The following is a 13666-nucleotide window of genomic DNA, read 5'->3' as shown; positions in this document are numbered from 1 at the left end:
AATCAGTGCAGGAGGAAGGGAACATTAAACCCAAGACCATAAATGAGGCAGATCAGCCGGGGGTGCTCAAGAATCTTCAGTTTCTCAAGGGCCTTTTTTTTTTTCTCTCATATATTACTTTTTATGTCCATAAGCTATATTTTTTTTCAGTGAAACCCTTGAAGTCTGTGGATTTTTAATTTTCAGTAGCTCTTTCCAAATTAATTTCATAAAAGTTTGTAGCAATTGGCACTCTTATCAGTTATATGTGAGACGGCCAGTTTCAGCTCCACCCCATCCATCTTTCTGTAAAACCTATTCATATGGGAAAAGGGGTCAGCCACATAATGAGGGTCACTGCCTCTGCACGAGCCTGTCTTTCAAGCATTTGCTACCTGACATTTGTTTCTCATTTTCTGTCTTCTCCACTAGAATAGAGACTCCAAAAGGGCAGGGAATACCTGTTTTGCTCACTACTGCATGTCCAGCACCTAGATAGTACCTGGCCACAGGAGATGCTCGCTACACAGTGATGGGATGAATGAATGAATGAATGAATGACCACCACCCCCGTGCCCCCATCAGCTATTCAGTCTTGAAGGCTTGGTCCATAATATTTCTATCAGTGAGAAGATATAAGCCAGTACAGAGGTGTTACTCTTTCAGCTTGTTCAAAAATGGATTTAGATTGTTTCCAATTTAAAATAGTTTCATTACATTTGTTTATATATGAATTGCTGCTCTGACCAGGACCTTTGGATGAGCAATGAGAAAAGACAGTCCAACCAATTCTGGCACCAAAGACTTTTTCCTTCCTCGCCCCGAGCGCTGGTTGAGACAGCACCCTTCTCTCTCCTCCTCTTGACCTTTCGGTTAAAACACCAGGTACATGGTTTTATCCTTGCCAGTCTGTATTCTTCCTGGTCTTTCATTTCCTTCCCACTGCCACCAGGGACTTCTTTTTCTAGTCCTTTCCTCCTAGCATATATGCTGCCATTGTAAGAAAGGAGAAATGGTCCCACTCTCATTGCTGGGGTTTGTGGAACAGGTGTCTTCCTGACTTTCCATGTTGAATCAGAACTTAGGACCTGCTGTACAGCACAGGGAATTCTACTCATTACTCTGTGATGACCTATACAGGAAAAGAATCTGAAAAAGAATGGATATATGCATGTGGATGACCGAATCACTATGCTGTATATCTGAAACTAACACAACATTGTAAATCAACCATACTCCAATAAAATTTTAAAAAAAAGGAATTTGTTTTTCTAAAGAAGAAAGTTCCAAAGTCCCAGCCAAGCTGTAGTAGCATAAGTTGGTGATATTGTGGCTTACCAGGCTTTCCTGTCTACTTTCATCACCCACCACTGCACCTCTGGAAACTTGTTATAAATTCAAAACAAGACAAAACAAAACCAACAAGCTTTTCAGACAAAACATGCATTGGTAAAGGCTGCTGGTGCATAGTTTCCTACCTTGGTGCTAGGGCTTCTACAATACAACCTGAGCCTAGACCCTGACATGACGCAGTTCACAAGAAATCCATGAGCAGGACTCAACTTTCCTGAGACCTCAGGCCTCATGACACAGAATCAATCACTGCAGGACAGCCCTAGAGGATACTCATATATTAATACTTCAGGTACAACTGCTGTTTGGTGCAATATTGTTGGGAACACTCTGAATGGAATTTCATTGGTCTGGTTTATGGATATGTTGCTATTTCAGTTGATTTTTAACTTTTCTACAGTTTTTTTTTTGGCCTGGAGGCTATATTAAGAAAGTTTATTTTTATGTTAGAGCAATGAAAAGTCATTGAAAGGTTTTAAGTATGGCAGGAGCTGGGATGGGGTGTTTTCTACAGTTTTTAATGATTTTCTAGACCAAGGATATTTCCCTCTTAAGGATGCTGTCAAACTGCTTCTCTTTTTTCTCTTGCAACCCAATATTTTGCAGCACATTTAGAGACTTCAGGAGTGCCCTCAGACCCTCTTAATCTCACAAGGTCTTGGATTTGGGATGATTTACTTTATATAAGTATATCTGACTCAATTGATTCCGTTCAGGAAGTGGGTTCTGATTTGCTACAACTGTGGCTAATATCATATCATAATTTCTTTAAAGACATTCTGCCTGAGGAGCTTACAGGATTACTGGGGAGAATATTCAAGAAAAATCAGCTAACAATGTAACAGAAAGAGCAAAAGATTAGGAATGAGGTGCAGAGAACATTCCGTCTCCTCAGTTATCTTTTACTTAAAGCAAGTGGGCTTTTATGTGTCAATTTCTTCAAACTAATGAAAAGTTTGCACTAGATGAGCAAAAAGACTTCTGTAACCTATGATTCCACAACTCTGGAAAGCCATCTCCCACTCTAAATCTGCTAAGGATATACTTGTCCCCCCATAAAACATAATTGGGGCGTTAAATCTAATTATCGAAAGCAAGGACTAGGGGGCCATCAAATGCTATTTGGAGTCTCTTCCTTTGGGTTACTGATAGAACTGAAACTGAACAGTAGAGTAAGCATTAAATCTGTCCACTTAAAAAGAATCGGTTATCCATAAATCGGAAGGGATGGGGGAACAGAAGTATATGTATGACTGATTCACTTTGTTATAAAGCAGAAACTAATAAAAAAAAAAAAGTCCTACTTAATCAAAGACACGTAGATGTTCGGACAGGGGATGAAGTAATCTAGGTTGTTTACTACACGGCCCTGGGACGTTCCCGGTTTTAATGAAAATGGCCTCAGTTGTGGGAAAAGAGTCCTGGTCCTTGATGCCAAGGGTCCCCTCATGCCTCTTGGAAGGCCTACATCCTCGCCTTCCCTGCTACATGACAGCGCAGTCAAACCTTGATGATTATTCCTGTGAGCTCATGAACAAACAACACAGATCCTTCTAAGTAAAGAAAAGGAAAACAGGAACATATATGTTTGGTGTTCAGAATGTTTTTAAAAGAGGTTCCAACATGTGTATGACTTCTATTGTAGGAACTCAAAGTGTATCAAACAGAATAATGAAGCCAACATGGTAATGACAAGACCCAGGGAAAGCATGGAAGGTCTCCAGCTGTCCAACCTCACCATCTGTTCATCCCTGTGCCTCCCGCTCTGTCCTTGGAAATGAGAGTACCAACCGCTTCCCAGACTGTGATGCCAGCCACCTGCCTGAGAAGGGCTACATCCCTCACCCCAGCCAAAGCTGGCTGGCTAGTGACTGGAGCAGGGAGAGAATAATTAAATATTTCCATCTCAAAGGCCACGAACCAAAGTACTACTGTGTTTTTTTTTATATTTGACGTTAAGTTCCCTCCACTTCCTGCTAATTCGAATGTATCCATCCTTCAAGCTTCAATTCAAGTCTCTTCTTTGTCACTCGAGTCCATATGGTTGACAGCAGTAACTGCTCTATCCTTCCAAAGCTGTGTGACTTTGGTCAAGTCACTTAGCCTCTCTAGTCCCTCTTGGGAGTGAAACAAGTTTCTCTCTGACGTCCCTTCCAGTCCTAAAAGTCACCAGTCTTCAGTGCTTCACACAGGCACAAGGGTGGTGTGGAGTCAATTAAAAATCATCCATGGATGATGAGAGCTGGAGCTTCACCACATCAATCCCCAGTCTTCCAGTTGATGCGAATTTATATAAAACCATGAACACCGACAGAGGGAGGAAGACACACCATGAAGCTTTTCAGTAGCTCTTCTCTTTGACCCCAAGGGGCAAGGAACCCTCCACACGCCCCATCCATTCCAAAGATATTTTACCTGGTCTATGCTCTGTCCCCAGAGTTCTTTTTCCCCCTGTTTTATTGAGAATTAATTGACATACATCACTGTCTAAGTTTACAGGGCACAGCATGACGGCCTGATTTACATAGAGTGTGAAATAATTACCACAATAGGTTCAGCTAACATCCACCTTCTCGTATAGATACAGTAAAAAGAACAGAAAGAAAAAAGAAAAACAAAGTCTCCATGTGATGAGAACTCAAAGGATTTGCCTAACGACTTTCCTACACATCACACAGCAGTGCCAGGTCCAGTGATGGTGCTGCATGTGACACCCTAGCACTCATTTATCTTATAACTGCCAGTCTGTACTTTCTATGAGTTGTTCTTCTTGTTCTTAAGATTCCACATATAAGTGAGACCTTACAGCATCGGTCTTTCCAGAATTCCCTTAAGGGCTGCGCTCCACATCTCAAAACGGCATCAGGCTGTGCAGCCCAGCTCACAGAGCTACACCAAGATGTGTCTGAGCTGAGGGCAGGTGGGTGTCACGGGCAGGCCCGTGACCCTGACTCAAGGAAGCAGGTCAGGCCTGGGGTGAGTGGAGACATCAGACTCAACCAGCAGGATGTGGCGGTCTTCCCAGCTCAGCAAGTTGCCAGGGAACAGATGATGCTCTTAGGAAAACCCAGCAGGGAATGAGTTATTCTTCAAGGAATTCAGTTCTAAAAATATAGCTAATGAATCCATAAAAACTAGCTTGGCATCCATAAGTAGAAAATGGGTCCTTGTGGGTGGCGAGAGCTGTGGATTATTTCACCTAATGCCCATGCAGACTCTATGTTTGAGCATTTCCATTTTCAGGTACGGATGCTGAGGCCAAAGGGTGAAGCAGCGGCCCAAAGTCGTAAAGCTTGTCAGAGTGCAGGATGCTTTGGAAAAGCATGAAAGATTTTAAACATTTTCAGATTAAACACAATTTAAGAAAATGACTGTTTTTTTTGGGGGGGGGGTACGCGGGCCTCTCACTGTTGTGGCCTCTCCCGTTGCGGAGCACAGGCTCTGGATGCGCAGGCTCAGCGGCCATGGCTCACGGGCCCAGCCGCTCCGTGGCATGTGGAATCTTCCCTGACCGGGGCACGAACCTGTGTCCCCTGCATCGGCAGGTGGACACCCAACCACTGCGCCACCAGGGAAGCCCAAGAAAATGACTGCTTTAAAAAAATGTTTTAAAATGTTTCCAGAAAACAGTCTACATCGACTGTAGCCTTGAAAGTGAGAAAGCAAGTGTTCACATTTCCTTAGGAAAACATCCTTTTGCCATTTTCAAAATATCAGTAAAATCTCAAAAGGCCAGGCACTCACCTCCGGGAAAATCAGTTTGCAAATACTCTCTGCCAAAGTGTGCAGGTAGACGCGGCTGCGGCTGCTCTTTCTCTGAGGAAGCCCTCCGGGCGGCTTCTTCCCGGGGTCGCCGGGACAGAGGCCCTGCCCTTCGGGCGGAGCTGCGGGCCCGCCCCCTGCCGCCTCGCCCGCAGGCTCGTTGGGGACCTGGCCCGGGGCCAGCAGCGAGAAGGGGCAGTCGCCCGTGATCTGCAGGTCCTTCAGCTTCGCACAAAACATGGTGGTCACCTCCTGGCGGCTGCTCTTACGGGGACCGAGCCACAGAAGCCACTACGGGATCAGCGACACTGGTGTCTGGAGCGTCCAGGGGCAGCAGAAGGTCACAACAGAAAGACGGGCGACTCTGGATTCCTACGGAAACAGAGAAAGGCAGGTGTGAAAAAGCAAAGACCATACAGTGCTATGTCATTTTCAAGTAAAAAAAAAATTCTGGTGCAAATGTCAATTAATGGATGGAACATCTGGTAAAGATCTTTATTTAATACGTATGCATCCTAGTATACTAGTACTACCTTTTAGTATTTTAATATTTTTCAAACGGAATGCAATTTTCTCCAAAATGTCTTTAGCACAAACTACTGATTCTCATCTTTATAGCCCATTTGGTCCTGTGTGATGCCACAAGAGTGAAACACAAGGGTTTTATGGCAGAGGCTGAGTCTCAGTCTATGTCATGTCACTGCTGGTACTGCTACATTCTCATTGTGCTGTCTTTTCTGAAAAATCAGAATAGCATGTCTAATGTCTCCTAAACATACCTAAAGAAAAAAATGTATATAATGAGGCCCAAGTATATGTGATCAGATCTGAAACACTGACTTTTACATGAAAAGGATTACATGAAAAAAATTAATTGAAATGATTACTGGCAAAGAAGATACTTGTCTCTATAAATAGTAAAATAACATAAAAATATCACCAAAATGCAAAACACGTAATAGTTTTTCAAAGAACTCCTGATTCCTAAGTCCATGCCATTGGATTTGCAAGGGTCTCTGGATCTGAATCCAGACAACACCGGGGTAAACCAAGAAAGCCTCTCTTCCTAGGGGTCCCTGAAGTCACACGCATGGCCCTTCTGGCCGACTTTCCCTCTTACTTTTGTTTTTGTTGATGCTCTGACTGAGTCTCCACACAATTCACAACCCACGTCTCATTAGTTACCTTTCAGTGGAACCGTGTGGTTGTAAATTCAGCTTATCAACAGTACAATGATCTCGGGCTTCCCTGGTGGCGCAGTGGTTAAGAATCCACCTGCCAATGCAGGGGACACGGGTTCAAGCCCTGGTCCAGTAAGATCCCACATGCCGTGGAGCAACTAAGCCCATGAGCCACAACTACTGAGCCTGCTCTCTAGAGCTCGCAAGCCACAGATACCGAGCCCGTGAGCCTCAACTACTGAGTTCGTATGCCACAACTACTGAGCCCGCACGCCTAGAGCCCATGCTCTGCAACAAGAGAAGCCACCGCAATGAGAAGCCCGTGCACCACAATGAAGAGTAGCCCCTACTCGCCGCAACTAGAGAAAGCCCGTGAGCAGCAACGAAGACCCAACACAGCCAAAAATAAAAATAAAGAAAATAAATTTATTAAAAACAAAAACAAAAAAAACCCAATACAATGATCTTGATTACCTTGGGTCCACCAACTATTTCCATACTTGGAAAACCAAAAAGCACAAAAAAAAGAGTGAAAAAGAACCCATGGTTACTTAACACCACTAAGTGCCTGGTACAGGGCTGGGAACTCTGTATTTACATTTAAGCCACACAGAAACCATTGGGAATAGATATTATTATCTCCAATGGGCCAGAGGCTCAAAGTTTAGGTCATTCCATTTGAAATGCTAGAAAGTGCCAGAACTAGGGTTCAAATGTAGGTCCATCTGACTCCATAGCCAATGCCTTCGAGATGAACCCAAACTCATATTTTACCAAGTGAGACTAGCTTCTAAATAATGAGGCTTAGTTTATACAGTAGGATTAGTTTATCTTAAAGATATGGTTTTTAAGTTTACATTAGAAAGCAAATAAGAGCATAATTCTCCTGCTCACTGGCTGGTGGTACTTGAATCATCCGGGATCAAATCTTATGGCAGGTGTATGTATAGCTGATTCACTTTGTACAGAGCAGAAACTAGCGCACCATTGTGAAGCAATCATACTCCAATAAAGATGCTAAAAAAAAAATCTTATATTTCGGTCTTTGGAACTGGAGTTTGATTATTTTTTTGTCTTTTCTATGCCCCTCAGTGCTCTCAATATGTTCCTAATATGTATAAGCACCAGCTTGTAACTTGTCATAGATGAGTTACTAACAAGCTTACAACAATGGACAATTCACTTCCTAAACTGGAACAAATAAGGAAGCTAAATTCACATCTGACAGCCCCTGGGGTGTTGCTGGGTTATCAGGTTTGAGGAAGATGATGGATGCTGACTGGCCAGAAGAAGTTGCCAGGACTCTCTGCTTCTTTTTCTTTTTTCGTTTTAAAATTTTTTGTTATATTGGACTATAGTTGATTTACAATGTTGTGTTAGTTTCAGCAAAGTGACTCAGTTATACACATATATACCTATTTTTTCAGATGATTTCCCCTTATAGGTTGTTACAAAATATTGAGTAGAGTTCTCTGTGCTATACAGTTGATCCTTGTTGGTTATCTCTATAGTAGTGTGTGTATGTTAATCCCAAACTCCTAATTTATCCCTGCCCCCCGTCTTTCCCCTTTGATAACCATAAGTTTGTTTTCTATGTCTGTGAGTCTGTTTCTGTTTTGTAAATAAGTTCATTTGTATCATTTTTTAAGATTACACATATAAGTGACTCTCCGTTTCTTAAAGTCAAGCCCCAAGTCTGTGATCACACGTCATTTACTCATCTTCAGAAGGTTCCAAGGACGATCCTCCCCATTCAGGAGCAGAAACTTTATTCTGTGGGCAGAGAAGAGGGCACCGTCTCTGTCAGCGGGCTGCTGAGTGGCCCAAAGGTAATCTGGTGATGCAGGAACGGTTACTTGGATTCTGAAAAACCTACAGGTCTAGGGCTCTCAACCAGGCTTCGTTTAAGATTCAATTCTACAAGTGTCTGTTTCTCAGTCTTTAATGTATCTCAACATAACTGTTACTGTTTACTAATTCCTGTCCTCACACACACTGTAGATCAGGGTCAAACCTTCCTGTAAAGGGCCATAGGTCACTTCAGCTTTGCAGTCAGTGGCTCCATTCTGCCATTGCTGGCAGGAAAGCAGCCACAGCAGATACACAGAGGGCCGGGCATGGACGTGTTCCCATAAAAACAGGCTGCACTGGGCCCACAGGCCATAGTGTGCTGACTGCTGTTTGCAAAAAGCTGAGCAAATTAACTGAAGCATTTTAATCCAAATATAATTTTGACTATAGGGTCAGAGTTACTTCCTCACCTCTTTTCCCCATCCCACCCCTAAAATAAAGAACCTCTGTGGATCCAGTTCTGTGGAACTTGAAGATAATAAAGGAGAGTATAGTAGATAATATTAAATAAATATTCATTCATAAAAAATTATAATACCATTATTTTATATGAATTTTTAGGAAGAAGAACAGTATTAATTGAATGCCATGGTTTCAGTTATGTAAACATATAATACAATAACTAGAAAAGAGGTCACTCAAAAAAAAAAAGAAGGCCACAAAAAATACAAGATTATATGTTGGAGCTGATGCAGGTCTGGAATTTCTTCCTCAAGTAAGTTATCCTGGTACCTATTATAATTTTAGTATTGGACCTAGGAGTTTGACATAATGTAGTTTATGTAAATTCTTCCATTATGCTTAATCTTCTCATTTAAATTGGATTTCAACCCCTGTCCCCAAACCTGATATTTTACCCTCATCTTCTCTTCAATCTCACTAGAGCAGGATACAACTGACCAGTCAACGTTCCTGGAAATTCTTTCTTCTCCGAGATGGCACAATGCTCTAATTTCCAGCCAATGTGACTAACATGTTTTTTTAAAAAAAAAAAAAAAAAAACTAAAAACAGCGACAGGAAACAAGTTGTGCATACTTCAAGATCAGTTAAGTGTTTAGTCTCATTAAATCACATATGTATCAACAAGCAATTAGCATCCATCATCTGCTCAGCTGATGAGATTACACTATGAACAGATGCACCCAGTGCTGACACCTTGGAAACCCGTGTCTGTCTTGCATTTGCCAGGAAGACAGACTACGTTCTTCAACAGAACGAATGACGATTTTTACGTGTAACATTAGCAGCAACTTCAGAAACAGTTGGGTCAGTTCCTGAATCCAGTACAGAGCTGGGTGTAGAGATGGCAATGACAGGGGAAGGAAAAAACAAGTGAATCAAAGTGATAAATTTGGTGACAAGGCCTTGGCAAGCAGTGGGAGAGAGATTCTCAGAAACTCGGAGAGGTACTTGCCATCCCCAGGGTTGATGATTAAACGGCCTCCAAATCCATTGACTGCTCTCTCCCTTTACCGGTAAGTGATTAACTCCACTAGGGTGAGAATAAAGACCCATGTATTGGCCTCAAATTAATAATCAGGAGGCAGAAAAAGTGGATCTATGTGTGTGTATGACTGATTCACTGTGCTGTGCACCTAAAACTAACACAGCATGGTAAAGCAACTAGACTCCAATAAAAATTTAAAAAAGTAATGAGGATGCCTTGCTGTGCAGGTAATGGGATTCTCCATCATGAACCTCTAGCAGAGAATGAAGCACAAAACCCTTGTTACCACATGAAAAAAAAAAAAACCTGAAGAAAGCACCCTATGCATATTCTCTCACACAGAAAGCCTGTTTTCCAACAGCAGGTCAAATGCCAGACTTAGCGCCCAGCCATGATGAAACCTGTGATTCAAGAAATGTAAGTGTTTTAAGATTAAATTCCAAAGTCCAGATTTTGAAGAGTAGCTGAAAGAAGAGAGAACTTCAAAACAAACTCCCTCAGTAAGGATAAAATGTGCCAACCCCGGCCCAAGCTGTAGCAACCATTTTCATAAATAAACGTCAAGAAGACAGCTTCATGGTCAGAAAATCCAATGTTTTCATTCCTTAAAAGCTGAAAAATTATTAAATAAAAATCCAAAAATCAGGCCTTTAAAATGTGTTTCTTTTCACCTGGCAGTAAGCAATATTTATAGAACTTTCCCCTGCAATAGATCAGGACAGCAGGACAAAGTAGTAGAAAAGCTGGTGAGAACTTCCAAGTTTGTGCAGTGCTGGGCGGAGGGAGGGCCAGTGAAGGCCCTGCTCCCAGCTCCCCAGTCCGCTCTGCTTCCCCTTCTGGTCACAGCCCCTGGGCTGTGCTCACCCCCTCAGACGAGATTTATTCCTGTGCCTACAAGGCCCTGGCTTTGCTTCTACAACATCACCCAAACCTCCTTGCTAAATTCAACCATGAGCTCCTGTTAAAGCTCTGCACACACCTGACTTCCCCCTGCCGCTGGCATTTTGCTTTTCATAACCTCCACTCCCATGGATTCTTTGATGCCCTGGATTGCTTCCTGCTTCATTACTTCATTCCTTCATTTGTTCACTTTCATTCTGTTCAACAAGCGTTTATGGATGACCTAACTGTGTGGGATCTTCTTCCAGACACAAGGGCAGAGCCACACACAAAAGACATCACAGCCACGTGGAGCTTACAATCCAGTAGAAAAACTATTTTTTTTTTTTGTAACTCCTAATTTATCCCTCCCCCACCCCTTTTTTCCTTTGGTCACCCAAGTCTGTTCTCTATGTCTGTGAGTCTGTATCTGCTTTGTAAATAAGTTCATTTGTACCATATTTTCAATTCCACATATTAGCAATATCACATAGCATTTGTCTTTCTCTGTCTGACTTACTTCACTCAGTATGATAATCTCTAGGTCCATCCATGTTGCTGCAAATGGCATCATTCCGTTCTTTTTTATGGCTGAGTAATATCCCATTGCATATTCGTACCACATCTTCTTTATCCATTCCTCTGTCGATGGGTAATTAGGTTGCTTCCATGACCCGGTTACCATAAATAGTGCTGATGCAAACACTGGGGTGCATGTGTCTTTTTGAATTATGGTTTTCCCCAGATAGATGCCCAGGAGTGGGATTGTTGGGTCATAACAGCAACTCTATTTTTAGTTTTAAAGGCACCTCCATACCGTTCTCCACAGTGGCTGCACCGACTTACACTCCCACCAGCAGCGTAGGAGGGCTTCCTTTAGGAAAACTCCTCCTGACACGACAGTTCCCAGTGTGATGTGTGCTATTAAAGGACAGCCACACTGTGATCCAGGAGGGACACGAGGGATCCAAACCCAGTCCCAGCAGGAACACGAGGGATCCAAACCCAGTCCCAGCAGGAAGAGACAGCGAGCTGAACAGTGGCCACGAGCCAGGTGAAGAGAGCCCCAGAGAGAACAGCGCGCTTGGAGGCTAGGACGGACCCAGTCACGTTCCAGGAACTGAACCAATCCCGGCCCGGCTGGAGCAAGCAGTCGGGGAGCTCCCGGGGAGGCCAGGATGGCCCAGACGCAAGCGTGTAATCCACACTGCGTAAGCCACCCCTCTCTTCTGAGGGCAATCAGCCGAGTGACTAAGAGGTGAGATCGGGATTTTTTTTTTTTTTTTTTTTTTTTTTTTGCGGTACTTGGGCCTCTCACTGTTGCGGCCTCTCCCGTTGTGGAGCACAGGCTCCGGACGCACAGTCTCAGCGGCCATGGCTCACGGGCCCAGCCGCTCCGCGGCATGTGGGATCTTCCCAGACTGGGGCACGAACCCGTGTCCCCTGCATCGGGAGGCGGACTCTCAACCACCGCGCCACCAGGGAAGCCCGGGATATTTTTAAAAGATTATCTGAAATGCAGGATGAAGGATGGGTCAGAGTTGGACAGGCGGCCGATCTGGGTGGGATTACCGAGACACCCTGAGGATAAAAAGTGGATTAACCCCTGCAGTGTTTCAGAGAGAGAACCCACAGGCTGTGTCTCCTGGGGGGACGTGGCGATGAAGGAAAGGGAGCCCACAGGCCCCGGACTCACCTTCTCAATACCCCAGCCCCGCGGAGGGGAGACCAGGGTCCAAGGACGGCCACCAAAATGGTCCGCAGTTCACTTCCCAGGATTTGGTCGTTAGGCCATCACTAAGCCCAGATGTGCAGTTTTCAATATTGCAAAACCCCTCGTGGGAGCTGGATGCTTCAACTCTCCTACTGAAACCCCCTTTAGGGAAGCAATTCTTCCTTCTTCAAAAGCCCAGACGTGGGCAAGCTGACTGCTGTTCAGATTCCAGGCCAGGGACTCACCCTCCCGGTGCAAGGCATCTCTAGCTCTCTGCAAGAGTGGAGGGTGCTTTTCTTAAATATTTTTGTTCCTAAGAGCCAGTACTGGTCACCTTCCCCAAAACTAAGAGGTCAACTCGAGTCCACGGCAACCTCAGCTCTGGGGACCCAAAATACCAGCATCCTCTGCTGGAAACAACTGCCTCACTAAAGCTACACTACGGGACATAACTTATGTTTAACACACTACACTAATCCTTTCTTGAAAATAGGGTGGCTGTGATCCATACCTTTCTTATTGCATTCAGCAGGCAATTCAGTGACAAGTTTGAAGTAAAAGCGAAGTTCAGTGCACTCTAGAGTAGGGAGGTTTTTAACTCTAAGAATGATCATTTTTTGACTCTCAATTGTTACAGCAAAGTGTCTGCAGGATGCTTTATAACTAGTTAAAGAGTAAAACCTTTGGGACTATAAATCCTAAATATCTGTGCTTTTAACAATCATCACTGAAATCTGAATGCATACAGTTACTATCTCTTCAAATTAAATATCATTCCCACTTATGGCAGGTCATGAGGAAATCAGATAAACGTTTCGATATTTTGTTCCTCAAACACATGAAATAATCTCCAGCTATTCCTCTAATCCCTATCATAGTTATACTGCTCAAATAGTTCCTTACAAAGACATAGTCATTTAAAAATACATTTACAGGGGCTTCCCTGGTGGTGCAGGGGTTAAGAATCCGCCTGCCAATGCAAGGTACACGGGTTCGAGCCCTGGTCTGGGACGATACCACATGCCCCGGAACAACTAAGCCCATGAGCCACAACTACTGAGCCTGCGCTCTAGAGCAACAAGAGAAGCCACCGCAATGAGAAGCCCGCGCACAGCCACGAAGACCCAATGAGGCCAAAAATAAATAAAATTAAATAAAAATAAAAACATTTACAGAAAATATAGTGATTATTATTATGAAAAGGGTTAAGGGAGACGAGTAAGGCCTTTTTACTCTATAAAAAGCCATCTTGTTTTCATCTATTTGCAGATAAACACTGTGTATTTCTGCATTGTGGTTTGGCTCATACTAATAAATAGGGGAATAATGTCAGCGTAAAGTAGCGGTCACATTTGAAGACACCCACCCACCCCTGCAGGTCCCCTCAGCTCAGTCTGAACACACGCCCTGTCTTGGAAAAACCTGTTATAGACTTTCCTTCATGGGTTCCTTGTCTCTATAGCTCAGCAGGCTCTGTGCTTTCCTATAATATAGTCCCT

At 43.5% G+C, this 13666-nt stretch overlaps 1 protein-coding gene across 3 annotated transcripts in view; it reads right to left on the bottom strand.

Annotated features, from left to right (window-relative positions):
* Positions 1 to 13666, bottom strand: part of GUCY1A1 (guanylate cyclase 1 soluble subunit alpha 1) — a 61233-nt gene that overhangs the window by 25296 nt on the left and 22271 nt on the right. For all 3 annotated transcript variants that reach the window (XM_060114513.1, XM_060114520.1, XM_060114522.1), the window contains exon 2: positions 5077 to 5466. In XM_060114513.1, the coding sequence (XP_059970496.1) occupies positions 5077 to 5334 (258 nt within the window). In that variant the 5' untranslated portion in view covers positions 5335 to 5466. The remainder of the gene's footprint in view (positions 1 to 5076; positions 5467 to 13666) is intronic.

The sequence above is a fragment of the Mesoplodon densirostris genome, chromosome 1 (assembly GCF_025265405.1).
Source record: "Mesoplodon densirostris isolate mMesDen1 chromosome 1, mMesDen1 primary haplotype, whole genome shotgun sequence".
NCBI classification, from domain to species: Eukaryota; Metazoa; Chordata; class Mammalia; order Artiodactyla; family Ziphiidae; genus Mesoplodon; species Mesoplodon densirostris.
Note: the sequence above shows the minus strand (reverse complement) of the source record. Positions and strands in the feature narration are given on the sequence as shown.